Source organism: Suncus etruscus, chromosome 3, assembly GCF_024139225.1.
Source record: "Suncus etruscus isolate mSunEtr1 chromosome 3, mSunEtr1.pri.cur, whole genome shotgun sequence".
Taxonomy (NCBI): Eukaryota; Metazoa; Chordata; class Mammalia; order Eulipotyphla; family Soricidae; genus Suncus; species Suncus etruscus.
In genome coordinates this window covers 25,541,268-25,553,365 of record NC_064850.1, presented here as the reverse complement: position 1 = coordinate 25,553,365, position 12,098 = coordinate 25,541,268, and the positions used below count along the sequence as shown (strand labels likewise).

At 39.4% G+C, this 12,098-nt stretch overlaps 1 protein-coding gene across 1 annotated transcript in view; it reads left to right on the top strand.

The window, feature by feature from the left end:
• The window catches only part of STON2 (stonin 2), a 188,136-nt gene extending 179,221 nt beyond the window's left edge, over positions 1-8,915 (top strand). Inside the window, exons 6-7 of the mRNA XM_049770335.1 lie at positions 6,319-6,521; positions 8,371-8,915. Of these exons, the coding sequence (XP_049626292.1) occupies positions 6,319-6,521; positions 8,371-8,454 (287 nt within the window). The 3' untranslated portion in view covers positions 8,455-8,915. The remainder of the gene's footprint in view (positions 1-6,318; positions 6,522-8,370) is intronic.
• The last annotated feature ends 3,183 nt before the right edge of the window (positions 8,916-12,098 follow it).

Here is a 12,098-nt window from a genome sequence, read left to right as displayed (position 1 = left end):
TTGAGTTTTGTGGCTAAAATGGTGAGGGTGGGATACAGAATTGAACAGCAAATTAAAAAATATATTTGAACGGAATTAAGTAAGGGGCATAGATGGTACTGATTACTCCACCTTTTTTTACTTCCTGGTTATCATACTTCTTGCATAAAGCTATGCATTATTCTCAGCTGAAATGCTAAATAGGGGCCAGAGCAATAGCACAGCATTAAGGTGTTTGCCTTGCACGCAGCAAACACAGGACAGACCACAGTTCAAATCCCAGCATCCCATGTGGTTCCCTGAGCCTGCCAAAGTAATCCCTGAGCACTGGGTGTGACTTAAAAACAAAACAAAACAAAGCAAAAATGAAATGCTAAACAGCTTTCCAGGGCAGCTTATGACTGTAGAGTTGTTTTGACTCCTTAAACTTAAAGTATTATCAGTGGTGCAGGAAGCTCACCGTTTCCAGCTATAGAGGACTTCTGAGTCCAAAAGGGATGCCTTTTCAATCATGCCCCAAGTGTAGCTCTAAGGGACAGCATTTAGCCATAGCTTACCGTACAGTACGGGTGACACAGGAGGGATTACATGTCCAAGTCTGGCCACTCCATTGACATAAACCATGTCACGAATAATGTCTCAAGTTTGACTTGGGATTTGGGGATGGAGAAAAGAAATGTTCACTGATCACACTTCTGGTCCAGCCAGGGTTTAAGAGTCTAAGGGAGCTATGATTCAATTAGACAAAAAGTAAAGGAAGGCTGCATTAAACAAAAGAAGCAAAACTATCAGCCTTTGCTGGCCTGCTGTCAGCTCTCAGGAATACTTTTATGCTTGAGTGAGGCTTGAAAGCAGCGACTTTCTTCATGGATCAAGTGACATGAAATGATAAACCAGGGAGTAATCAAACTAGTTCAATAGCTTTGTTTCTTAGAATGAGTTTTATTGACCCTGGTGGCATGTAGCTGGTTTGTGATTGTGTGATTCTTTTTCATTCTTGGTTTTTGATCCACACCCAGCAGTGCTCAGGGATCACTCCTGATAGGAATGAACATGCTATTCTTTAACCAGCTTTTCTCAAGCAGGGGCTTTAAGGTTCCCTGTGGATCCTTAGGAGATTCCAAGGGGGGGGGGGCCTCCTATGAAAATGAAATGTGTATGGGCAGCACCGCTTGATACTAAGGAGCCAAACAATAGGATGGGGCAACCAGAAGGAAACAATGTGAAGGAAGGCACTATCAGAAAAAAGTGAAGAAATGATGCTTTAAGCCACTTCTCTTCTTGTTTATTGTAATTTTTGCCCATGTGTTCACAAAAGTAGTTGTCCTATCCAAACAGAAAGAAGGTTTGAAACAATATCTTGATTGAAGTGTCTCTTTCTTATACCACTAGTCTTCCTTCTGTTCTCACTATTGAATCCTAATAAGTGTAGTCAGAGTTTTAATTTGCTGTTCTGAGTGTAGATGTGGGTATGTTGTGACTCCCTGCTTACTTAGACATCTAGAGTCATAGCAATATTAGGGAAGGAGTTCAGGATACAGTTTAGTGTAAAATTTGTTTTCTTTCTTTCTCTCTCTCTCTTTCTTTCTTTCTCTCTTTCTCTTTCTTTCTTTCTTCTTTCTCTCTCTTTCTTTCTTTCTCTCTTCTTTCTTTCTTTCTTTCTCTCTCTTTCCTTCCTTCCTTCCTTCCTTCCTTCCCTCCCTCCCTCCTTTCTTTCTTTCTTTCTTTCTTTCTTTCTTTCTTTCTTTCTTTCTTTCTTTCTTTCTTTCTTTCTTTCTTTCTTTCTTTCTTTCTTTCTCTCTCTCTTTCTTTCTCTTTCTTTCTTTCTCTCTCTTTCTTTCTTTCTTTTTTCTTTCTTTCTTTCTTTCTTTCTTTCTTTCTCTCTCTCTTTCTTTCTCTTTTTTCTTTCTTTCTCTTTCTTTCTTTCTTTTTCTTTCTTTCTTCTTTCTTTCTTTTTTTTTTTTTTTTCTTTTTCTCTTTCTTTCTTTCTCTCTCTCTTTCTTTCTCTTTTTTTTTCTTTCTTTCTTCTTCTTTTTCTTCTTTCTTTCTTCTTTCTTTCTTCTTTCTTCTTTTCTTTCTTTCTTTCTTTCTTTCTTTTCTTTCTTTCTTTCTTTCTTCTTTCTTTTTTTTTTTTTTTTTTTTTTTTTTTTTTTTTTTTTTTCTTTCTCTCTCTCTTTCTTTCTTTCTCTCTTTCCTTCCTTCCTTCCTTCCCTCCCTCCTTTCTTTCTTTCTTTCTTTTTTTCTTTCTTTCTCTCTCTTTCTTTTTTCTTTCTTTCTTTCTTTCTTTCTCTTTCTTTCTTTCTTTCTTTCTTTTCTTCTTTCTTTCTTTCTCTCTCTCTCTTTCTTTCTTTCTTCTTTCTTTCTTTCTTTCTTTCTTTCTTTCTTTTCTTTCTTTCTTTCTTTCTCTCTCTCTTTCCTTCTTCCTTCTCCCTCCCTCCCTCCTTTCTTTCTTTCTCTCTCTTTCTTTCTCTCTTTCTTTTTTTCTTTCTCTCTCTTTCTTTCTCTCTTTCTTTCTTTTTTTCTTTCTCTCTCTTTCTCTCTCTCTTTCTTTTCTTCTTTCTTTCTTTCTCTCTCTCTCTTTCTTTCTTTCTTCTTTCTTTCTTTCTTTCTTTCTTTCTTTCTTTCTTTCTTTCTTTCTTTCTTTCTTTCTTTCTTTCTTTCTTTCTTTCTTCTTTCCTTCTTTCTTTCTTTCTTTCTTTCTTTCCTTCTTTCTTTCTTTCTTTCTTTCCTTTCTTTCTTTCCTTTCTTCTTTCTTCTTTCTTGTCACTCCTGGTCCAGCTCTGCATTCAGAAATTGCTCCTGGCAGGCTTGGGGGTCTATATGAGGATTTCAGGATTCAAACTGCTATTCCTTTTGAATCAGCTGCATGCAAGACAAACGCCCTACTGCTGTGCTATCTCTCTGGCCCCTTTTCTTTTTTGTATTTCTTGTACTATAATTTACTGGATATGTAACTGGATATGTAACAAGCAATTCACTTAACCCTCTTGGAGAAATCTCATTTTCCTCATCTATAAAATAGCATTATTAATATGTGACTCACTAAGAATGAAACTAGATAATGCTTTTAAATATTCAGTGCAGTCTCTGGCCTGTAATAAATGCCCAATAAATACTAGCTATAGGCAGGGATATTTTGTTTTATAGAGGTTTTATTGATATTGTACATTTTACAGATTGAAGGATTGCAGTGACCGGCATCAAGTCTATGGCAGTAGCTACAGTAGTCAGTTGTTCCAACCGAATATCTCATTTTATTTTTAACAATCAAATATTTTTCTTCCTCTTTCCCTCTTTTCCCCGCCCCTCCCTCTCCTCCGCTTCATTTTCCTTCCACTTCACATCCTTCCCTCTTCTTTTTACTTGCCAGGGATTAAACCCAGGCAATCAAGTATTTCTTTTTTTTTTTTTTGGTTTTTGGGTCACACCCAGCGGTGTTCAGGGGTTACTCCTGGCTGTCTGCTCAGAAATAGTTCCTGGCAGGCACGGGGGACCATATGGGACGCCAGGATTCGAACCAACCACCTTTTGGTCCTGGATCGGCTGCTTGCAAGGCAAACGCTGCTGTGCTATCTCTCCGGGCCCAATCAAGTATTTCTTAAGATATAAATAGTAAAAAAAAATAAGAAAAAAAAAAGATATAAATAGTGCTATTATGCATCCTATTTACCTTTTAAATTTTATTTATTTAGGTTTGGCAGCCACACCCAGAGGTGCTGAGAGCTTACTCTTGCCTGTGAGCTCAGAGATCACTCTTGGCAGACTTGGGAGATTATATTTGAATTCAGGAATCAAACTTGGATCAGCCAAGTTTGTGCAAGGCAAACACCCTACCTGCTGTGTTTTCTCTGGCCCATGTCCTGCATTTCATGCTACAGTAGAATAAGAAAATACTTTTTTTTTTTTTTTTTTTTGGTTTTTGGACTACATCAGTGATATTCAGTGGTTACTCCTGGCTATGTGCTCAGAAATCACTCTAGTTTGGGGGACCATACGGGGCACCGAGGATTGAACCCAGGTCTGTCCTGAGTCAACTATGTGCAAAGCAAATGCCCTACCTCTGTGCTATCGCTCCTGCCTCAAGAACATAACTTTTATCCACATTGAGAGATTGGAAACTCTTTTGATTTATTTAATTGAAGTGGTCTGGAACCTGCCAGTTTTTTTGGAGCTGTGCCAATAATTACTAATACCTGTAAAACACAGTTGTTTAAAAATATTGAATAGAGTCAGAGAGATGGTACAGAAGATACGGCTCTTGTTTTGCATGTAGCCAACCTGGATTTGATCCCCGACATTCCATATGATCCCCTGATCACCTCCAAGAGTACATCCTGAGCTCAGAGCCCCTGAACACCTGAGTGTGCCCCCCCAAAAAAACCCCAAAATTAAAAATTGAATAGCTTTATTTTTTAATTTTATTTTACTATCAAACATGTATATGCCTAGTTCCTTCTTTTCCAAATATTAGTTCAGTTTTTTTAGTTTTTAATAGGTTGCATTTGTGAAACAAAGCAAAACATGCTGCAATGTTTCCTTGGAGAGTGGGTGTGTATGTCATCACTCTCTGAGATTAAAAAGTCTTGCTCAGACAAATGAAGAAAAATTGGAATTTATTTACTTGGGGAACTCAGATAAATAGGAACTGATTCCGTTACAAACTGAAATAAACACTGTGTCACATTGCTTATCCATACTGGCTGTTCTGTGGGGGTTCTTCCAGATTACCCTTTCTCACACTTGTCTCCCTGAAAACATGGTTTGAGAGTTGGGGGCTCTGAGATTATGACTCAAAGTGATTAAGAACACTTGGGAGTAAGTCTGCTAGCTACAGTTTTTAGCTCTGCCTGTCCGCTTTAGCTCCTCTATAGAATGTGGCATCCCGGGATTAGGGAGATAGCACAGCATTAGGGCATTTGCTATGTATGTGGCCGACCCGGATGGGAGCTGGTTTGATTCCCGGCATCCCATATGATCCCCACCCTGCCATTGGCAATTTCTGACTTCAGAAGCCAGGAGTGACTCCTGAGTACCAGTGGATGTGGCCTAAAACCCAACCAACCAATCTTTCTATCAATAAAGAAATAAAGTTTAAAAGAAAAAGAATGTGGCACCCCAATTTTGAGGGATCCTTAGGAAGAAAGTGTTTATTTATTACAGTTCTGCCAAGGGGAGTCCCTGGGACATTTCCTGTGATATCTGGTACATGACAGTGATCAGGTGTCGGTGGTTACAGCTACAGACTTGAATCACCAACTCTGTTCCCTCAGGTATAACAACAATTCCCTACGAGGAAACAGACCTCAAGTTTGCTGAGTACAGTAGAAGCTGCCCTGATTTACAGACTGAACAGGAAAGCTCTGTGTCTGACCTCATATACCACCTTTTCCTGCTGCTCCCTCAGCTGCTCTCCACTTTACAAATGAAGAATTGGGGCCTGGAGACAGCAAAGATGTGGCATCCTGGGGGCAGATCTGCCACCTAGCAGAAGCATTAGAAGTCAGAACATTGGTCTGTGTCCTTTCTAGGAGTCACAGATTTCCATAAGAATACAGTGGTGGGGACTCTGGCAGGTACTGAGGCCACAAGAACACTTCAGAATCGTTTTTGTTTTTGTTTTTAATCAGGAATGCTGGCAAAAAAATAAATAAATAAAAATTCAGCTTTCGGGCCCAGAGAGATAGTACAGCGGCGTTTGCCTTGCAAGCAGCCGATCCAGGACCAAAGGTGGTTGGTTCGAATCCTGGTGTCCCATATGGTCCCCCGTGCCTGCCAGGAGCTATTTCTGAGCAGACAGCCAGGAGTAACCCCTGAGCACTGCCGGGTGTGACCCAAAAACCAAAAAAAAAAAAAAAAATCAGCTTTCAAAGGACTTTATTTCAGGTAGCTGTCACAGATATCTCATTAGGTTAAATCTTGTAATGAGTATTTCATAAGGTTTTAGGTGTTAGGTCTTCATTAAGTCTAAGCCTTTTTCAATTTCTTTCTGCCTATCATAACCCTGATGTCTGAGTATTTCTACTGAGTTCAGCTCTCATACTCACCCAACCAGGTAAAATGACCTCTGCTTCTCACCTGTTTCTCAAGCAGTGCATTTTGTTGCTAGGTTACACTCAGATCATATTCAGATTACTCGGATACAGTCACACTCGGATTTCTAGGTGTCAGGACTGTTACACTCAGATTATAGTAATCTCTTATGCTCACAGTGTGATTTCTGCAGGGGTAAATCCCCTGCTCAGTGTGGGTCAATTGAAAATCTGACAACCTTCTTTCCTTTATCATTGTTATGTGCCACCTCCCAAAGGACCTGAACACTGCACTCTTTGTCTTTCATAGCCTCTGGCCATCCTCACTGTTTCTTCTGCCACCTTGAACTGGGCTCTGACCGGGAAGTGCCTTCCAGATTTGCCAGTCATGTGAATGTTGAGTTTACCATGCCCACAACTTCTGCCTCCAAAGCCGCGGTGAGATCCATCTCTGTGGAAGACAAGACTGACGTCAGGAAGTGGGTGAATTACTCCGCACAATACAGCTACAAGGTAGATTCGGGAGGCATGTGGGTCATCTGTGAGCCTGCTAGCATGTCCCCCCTCTCCTTTCAGGAGTGCCCATCAAGGATGCAGGATATTTCTGCAATCACAGAGGAAGTTTGATACACAGAACAATGCATAAATCTGCTCTGGTCTGTAGTAGGCAAGGGAAAGGTTAGGGTTGGGGAAGAAAGGAGTAAAAGAGAAAATAGCAAATAAAAAGCATTGGGCTCCAGCAGGTATTTTTAATTATTTATGATATAATTTATGTTGCAGAGTAGAGTGGAGTGTCGAGAGCACAAGGAGGTTGTGGACCTAAAATATGTACTTCTGCTAAAGGAGTTGAGAAGAGTTAGGGCATACTTGTCCTAATGCTGGACTACATTTGACTGGGACAGAACCAACAAGCCAAGCCAGCTTAGCACCCTTCCCTACCCAAAAACAAAATCAAAAGAACAACACAGATGGAAAGTGGAAGTGATGGAAGTAGATGTTGCAAGGTGGCTTAATTTGTCCATTCATAATAATATCCTCTAATACTTCCTTAGTTTTGGGATAGAAAACATTTGAGGGGCTGGAAAGATAACATGGAGACAAAGCATTTGCCTTGCATGCAGAAGGTCGGTGGTTTGAATCCCGGCATCCCATATGGTTCCCCGAGCCTGCCTGCCTGCGAGGAGCGATTTCTGAACATAGAGCTAGGAGTAACCCCTGAGCGCTGCTGGGTGTGCTCCAAAAACCAAAAACCAAAAAAAAAAAAAAAAAAGAGAGAGAGAGAGAAAACATTTGAATACCAGAAAGAACATAGACTCCATCTTGTGGCCAGGAATAAAATTGCACTTTTTTCTCAAAACTCTTCTTGAATTATTTCCCTCTGTGTCAAACATCATAAATATCCAAAATGGTATTGGGAACGATAACCATAGTTTTGAAATTTTCAAGGCCACTTTTAACATACCAATTCTCTAATGATTACCACTGCACACTGGCCCAGAAGGCAGCAACAGTTGGCATTGTGACTGACCCATGGACCCTGATCTTCTTTCGTAGGACTCAGGGATAAAAACTAGCTATTTAACTTTGGTTAAAAACTTAAAAAATGCCATTACAGAAGATACAAATAGGACTCAAATTAATCACTCCAATATTTTCCATTTGGGAGACTTTGAAAGTGATAAAGTAATATGATATGTAACTAATCACTTCACAAGAAACTCATACTTATGGTAAACCTTTGGGATTGTGGGGCCAGATTGATAGCATGGAGGTAAAGGCATTTGCCTTCCATGAGGAAGGACGGTGGTTCGAATCCCGGCATCCCATATGGTCCCCTGTGCCTGCCAGGGGCAATTTCTGAGCCTAGAGCCAAGAGTAATCCCTGAGCGCTGCCAGGTGTGACCTAAAAACCAAAAACCAAACCAAACCAAACCAAAACAAACAAACAAAACCTTTGGGATTGCCTGTTATATAGCTTTGTTATTAAAATACAATAGTCAATGATGGCTTGCCTGAAGGTTATGGTATAGTGAATTCAGGCAAATGTTTAAGGTACAGTTAGTAATATTTATAAGAAGATAACCTAACTCTACCAATGAGTCAACTATAGCTTCATATAAAGAGGAATTCCTTGAATTATTTTGCCAGGTAAAGAACAAGAATTTTCCAAGCGGACAGGACCTACTAATCTTTTATTAGAGAATCATATGCATGGGACCAGTCGTCCTACTATGCACTAAACTGAAGTGTAAAGTTTGCAAAGAACTTTAAAGAACCTAGAATGGTATCTTTGAGTATATTCCTTCACTGGAATCTTTTTCTTTTCTTTCTGATATTTCTCTTTAACTTCTATTCTTTGCAGGTGGAAATTGAGCAAAAAAAGAGCTTGAAGCCAGACTTTGAAGGAGAAGAGCTGGAAAATCCCCAGGAATGTGGGGTCCAGTGATGGAGCTCTACTTAGCATAGGGGACTGGGCTCAAGAATTCTAACAGGATATCTTCCTGACCACTAGATTCAAGGCAAGACCTGCCACGGCTACACTGTGTAAGGAACAGTGAATCCAACCTTCCTGCTGCTGGTTAGCTGCATTTTAACAGGAACTCCTGAGGAGGTGGCTTGAGAGAAGCTCCGATCATGCCCAACTCACCCAGTTCGCCTGATTTGGGCGTCTTAATGGTTAAATGAAGCCTCCTTGTTTGGCTTTGTTCTTCTCATAGCACTTGGGTGTGCTTTGATGTGACTGTTAGAATCAGGAAAAGAACTTCCCACATCAGTGTTGCCATATTTCTGTCTGAGGTTTATCTGCCACTTATAGCAGCGTCTGGAAATGATTGTCTGAGAAATTAACTAAGAATCTATCTCTTTGCAACTCCCCTTAGAAAAATTTCAGAAAAGGTACAAAGTGAATATCATCTTTGGGTCAACTAGACCCTTTGTTAGTGTCTCTGTTCTTTAAATGTTAATACTATGCAACAAAGGTTTCCTTGACTGTTACCTACTGTGCTAGCTTATTTAATTTCAAATGTGTTTTACCTAATGTTTCAATTCCAGGCCAATGGGGAAAATGCATAGTACAGCAACTTAAAATTCTGTAATTAACATCACACTGCAAAATGGAAAGCAAAATTGAGCTTGTTTCTCTTTGTTCTGGAGGGAAAAGATTGTAAGATTGTTTATGATCAGGAGATGGCTTCAAATTCGAATGAATCCCAGAATTCATGCTGAATAATACAGGCCATTTCTGATACCTTAAATAAATGAGTATGTGTATTTTTATTTCAGGCGTTTGTCAGGGGCTTTTGTGTTTTCTATATCTCAAGGACTCAAGAGTTGCAGTTTATAAAAATGAACTTTATAGGAAATATATACTGAGCACATCACTTAAAAAGCTGTTTCAAAACTGAATTAGAATTGAATTGGAGAGTTTAGTTTGTCTTGCACTCAGGTTTGATCTTCAACTTCCCATATGGCCCCCCAAGTATTGCCAGGAATAATTCCAGAGTAATTCCTGAGCATCGACGGATGTGGTTCAAAACAAATCAAAACAAAAATTGAGCTGGATTGTGTTTCCTTCTACATTTAGAATTTAATAGTCACAACAGTGTAATAGAATTAAAAAGCAAGGGTAATAGAATTAAAAGGCAAGAAGACAAGGGAAGACAAGAAGACAAGATTGGGAAAATCATGTTTTTCTTTCTTTCTTTTTTTTTGGTTTTTGGGCCACACCCAGCGGTGCTCAGGGGTTACTCCTGGCTATCTGCTCAGAAATAGCTCCTGGCAGGCACGGGGGACCATATGGGACTCCGGGATTCGAACCAACCACCTTAGGTCCTGGATCGGCTGCTTTCGAGGCAAACGCTGCTGTGCTATATTTCTGGCCCCAGAAAAAAAAAACAAACATATTTTTCTAACTTTAGGATCATTAAAGCCTTCTTTCAGATTTAAGGAGTAGCCTGGGTCACTGTTTTTTTTTTTTTCTTTCATCTGTTCTTGCTCACATTCTGCCTCTCTTACTTGTAAATTGGTAATTTTTTAAAATATAAGGAACTACATCCATTGCTCATCTCAAAGGAAATACCTGCTTAGCAAATTAAAGCTTTTGCTCTTCTATTTCTCCCACAAAGAAAGGAGCAAAGGGGTCAGGGAACATGCTTATCAGTTTTAAAGAAGGGACAAATAGTCTGTCCAATCTCTTGACTAACAGATTCCAGATTAACTTTTTCAATAAACATTCATGAATTCTAGTGATGTACAGACCCAAGAAAGGGTTTAGAAGTCATTATAATTTATGAAGTCCTCTAACATTGGCTAAAACTGAAAGAACGAAATTAAATAAGCATTCATGAGAAATCTTTTATTCAGGAATTTTCAGATGTGACCCTCTTTTTTTTACTGAGTGATACATTTATGTGTACATATGTCGATGGTATGTTTATTTATATGTGTGTTGACAGGAAGGGTGACGGAAAGTCCTGGTTTCAATAACAGTTTCTCTAGGAATGTTTTCTTAGGAAAACGTAACTTTAGTTTCGAGTCAAGAATATATTGTGGCTATCCACAAAACTAATGCATTCAAGCTGTGTTAATAAACATCCAGGGAGCGGTGCATGCTGCACTGTTCAATCCACATCTGGATGGAGAGTTGCAGTCAATCCTAGGTCTGGTATTTTAAGAGATTCATTAATAAATTGATTGTGTCCAGGTGACCAGGAATATTAAGGGTCTGATTATATAAGGAACAAAGGACTGGTTCCCCCAAAAGAACAGAAGGTATAGCTGAGACACGGAGTGTGAAAAAAAGTGTGAATGATATAATAGTTGCCTTGAAATTTCTCTTGAGCTATAAAAAACGAAGAGGAATTAGATTATTGTATATGGCTTCAAAGGGTAAAAGAATAGAAACAATGGGAATTTAATAGATGACAGATGTTTGCCTCAATATAGGAAATAATTTTCTAATAAGAGTGGTTCTAAAATGATATGGACTCAAATAGTAAAATTTCCTGTTGCTTCAAATGCCCAATGATTAAATAACCCTGTAGAACAGGCACTATGAAAGAAACAGCTGCTACACTTGGCTAGATGCCAACCACAATTCCTCTAATTGTCCTCTTTTTGACAAGTGGTTTTTCATGCCATTTGTTGTAGTGACTCCAAGGTATGTTCCTTTTTCTGTTGTCCTAAAGGCACATAAGAATACTGGAAAAATCAAGAAGGATTGAAGAGTTGGCATGGTGATGGTCATTCCAGCACCTTCCTTACTCACCCGAGGTCAGGCCCTCTTACAAGAACATCCCCCACCCCCAGGCTAGCTGTAAATGTGCATTGCTTCTGGGGCTTTTCTCCTCATTGGTTAACTTTCATTTCACTGGCTTTGTGCTTTCACCTGAGCATGTTTTAAACCAAGGAAAATATTTTCTATGCTGTCTACATTTAGCAAGAACAGTGTGAATTTAAATGAATCGACTACCTTCATGTGCCTTGCATGCACTAGCCTAGGACAGACCGAGATTCCATCACCTGGTGTCCCATATGGTCCCCCAAGCCAGGAGTGATTTCTGAGCGCAGAGCCAGGAGTAGCTCCTGAGCATCACCAGGTGTGGCCCCAAAATCAATATTAATTAATTAATTAAATTTTATTTTAATTTGCTAACAGTCTACATCAAAAACATAGTTGCAAATTCACTTTTTGCTATGTATGTTCTAAGTTCTCTTCCTGAATTTGTGTGTTTGGTCACAAATAATTTACATCCTTATTACCAAAAATGTACATTAAAAGTGGATAGGGTGTTTGCCTGGCATGCAACTGACCCAGATTCTATTCCTGGCATCTCATATGGTCTCCTGAGCCCACCAGGAATACCCCCAAGCACCGGCAGGTGTGGCTTCTCAAAAAAAAAACCCACAAAATAGTGAATTTATTTTTTCAATATGTATTATTATTAGAACACCAATGATCTGTCACATAATACCTAGAGCTGTACTTTTCTTTTTTTTTTTTTTTTGTTTGTGGTTTTTGGGTCACACCTGGCAGTGCTCAGGGGTTATTCCTGGCTCCAGGCTCAGAAATTGCTCCTGGCAGGCACGGGG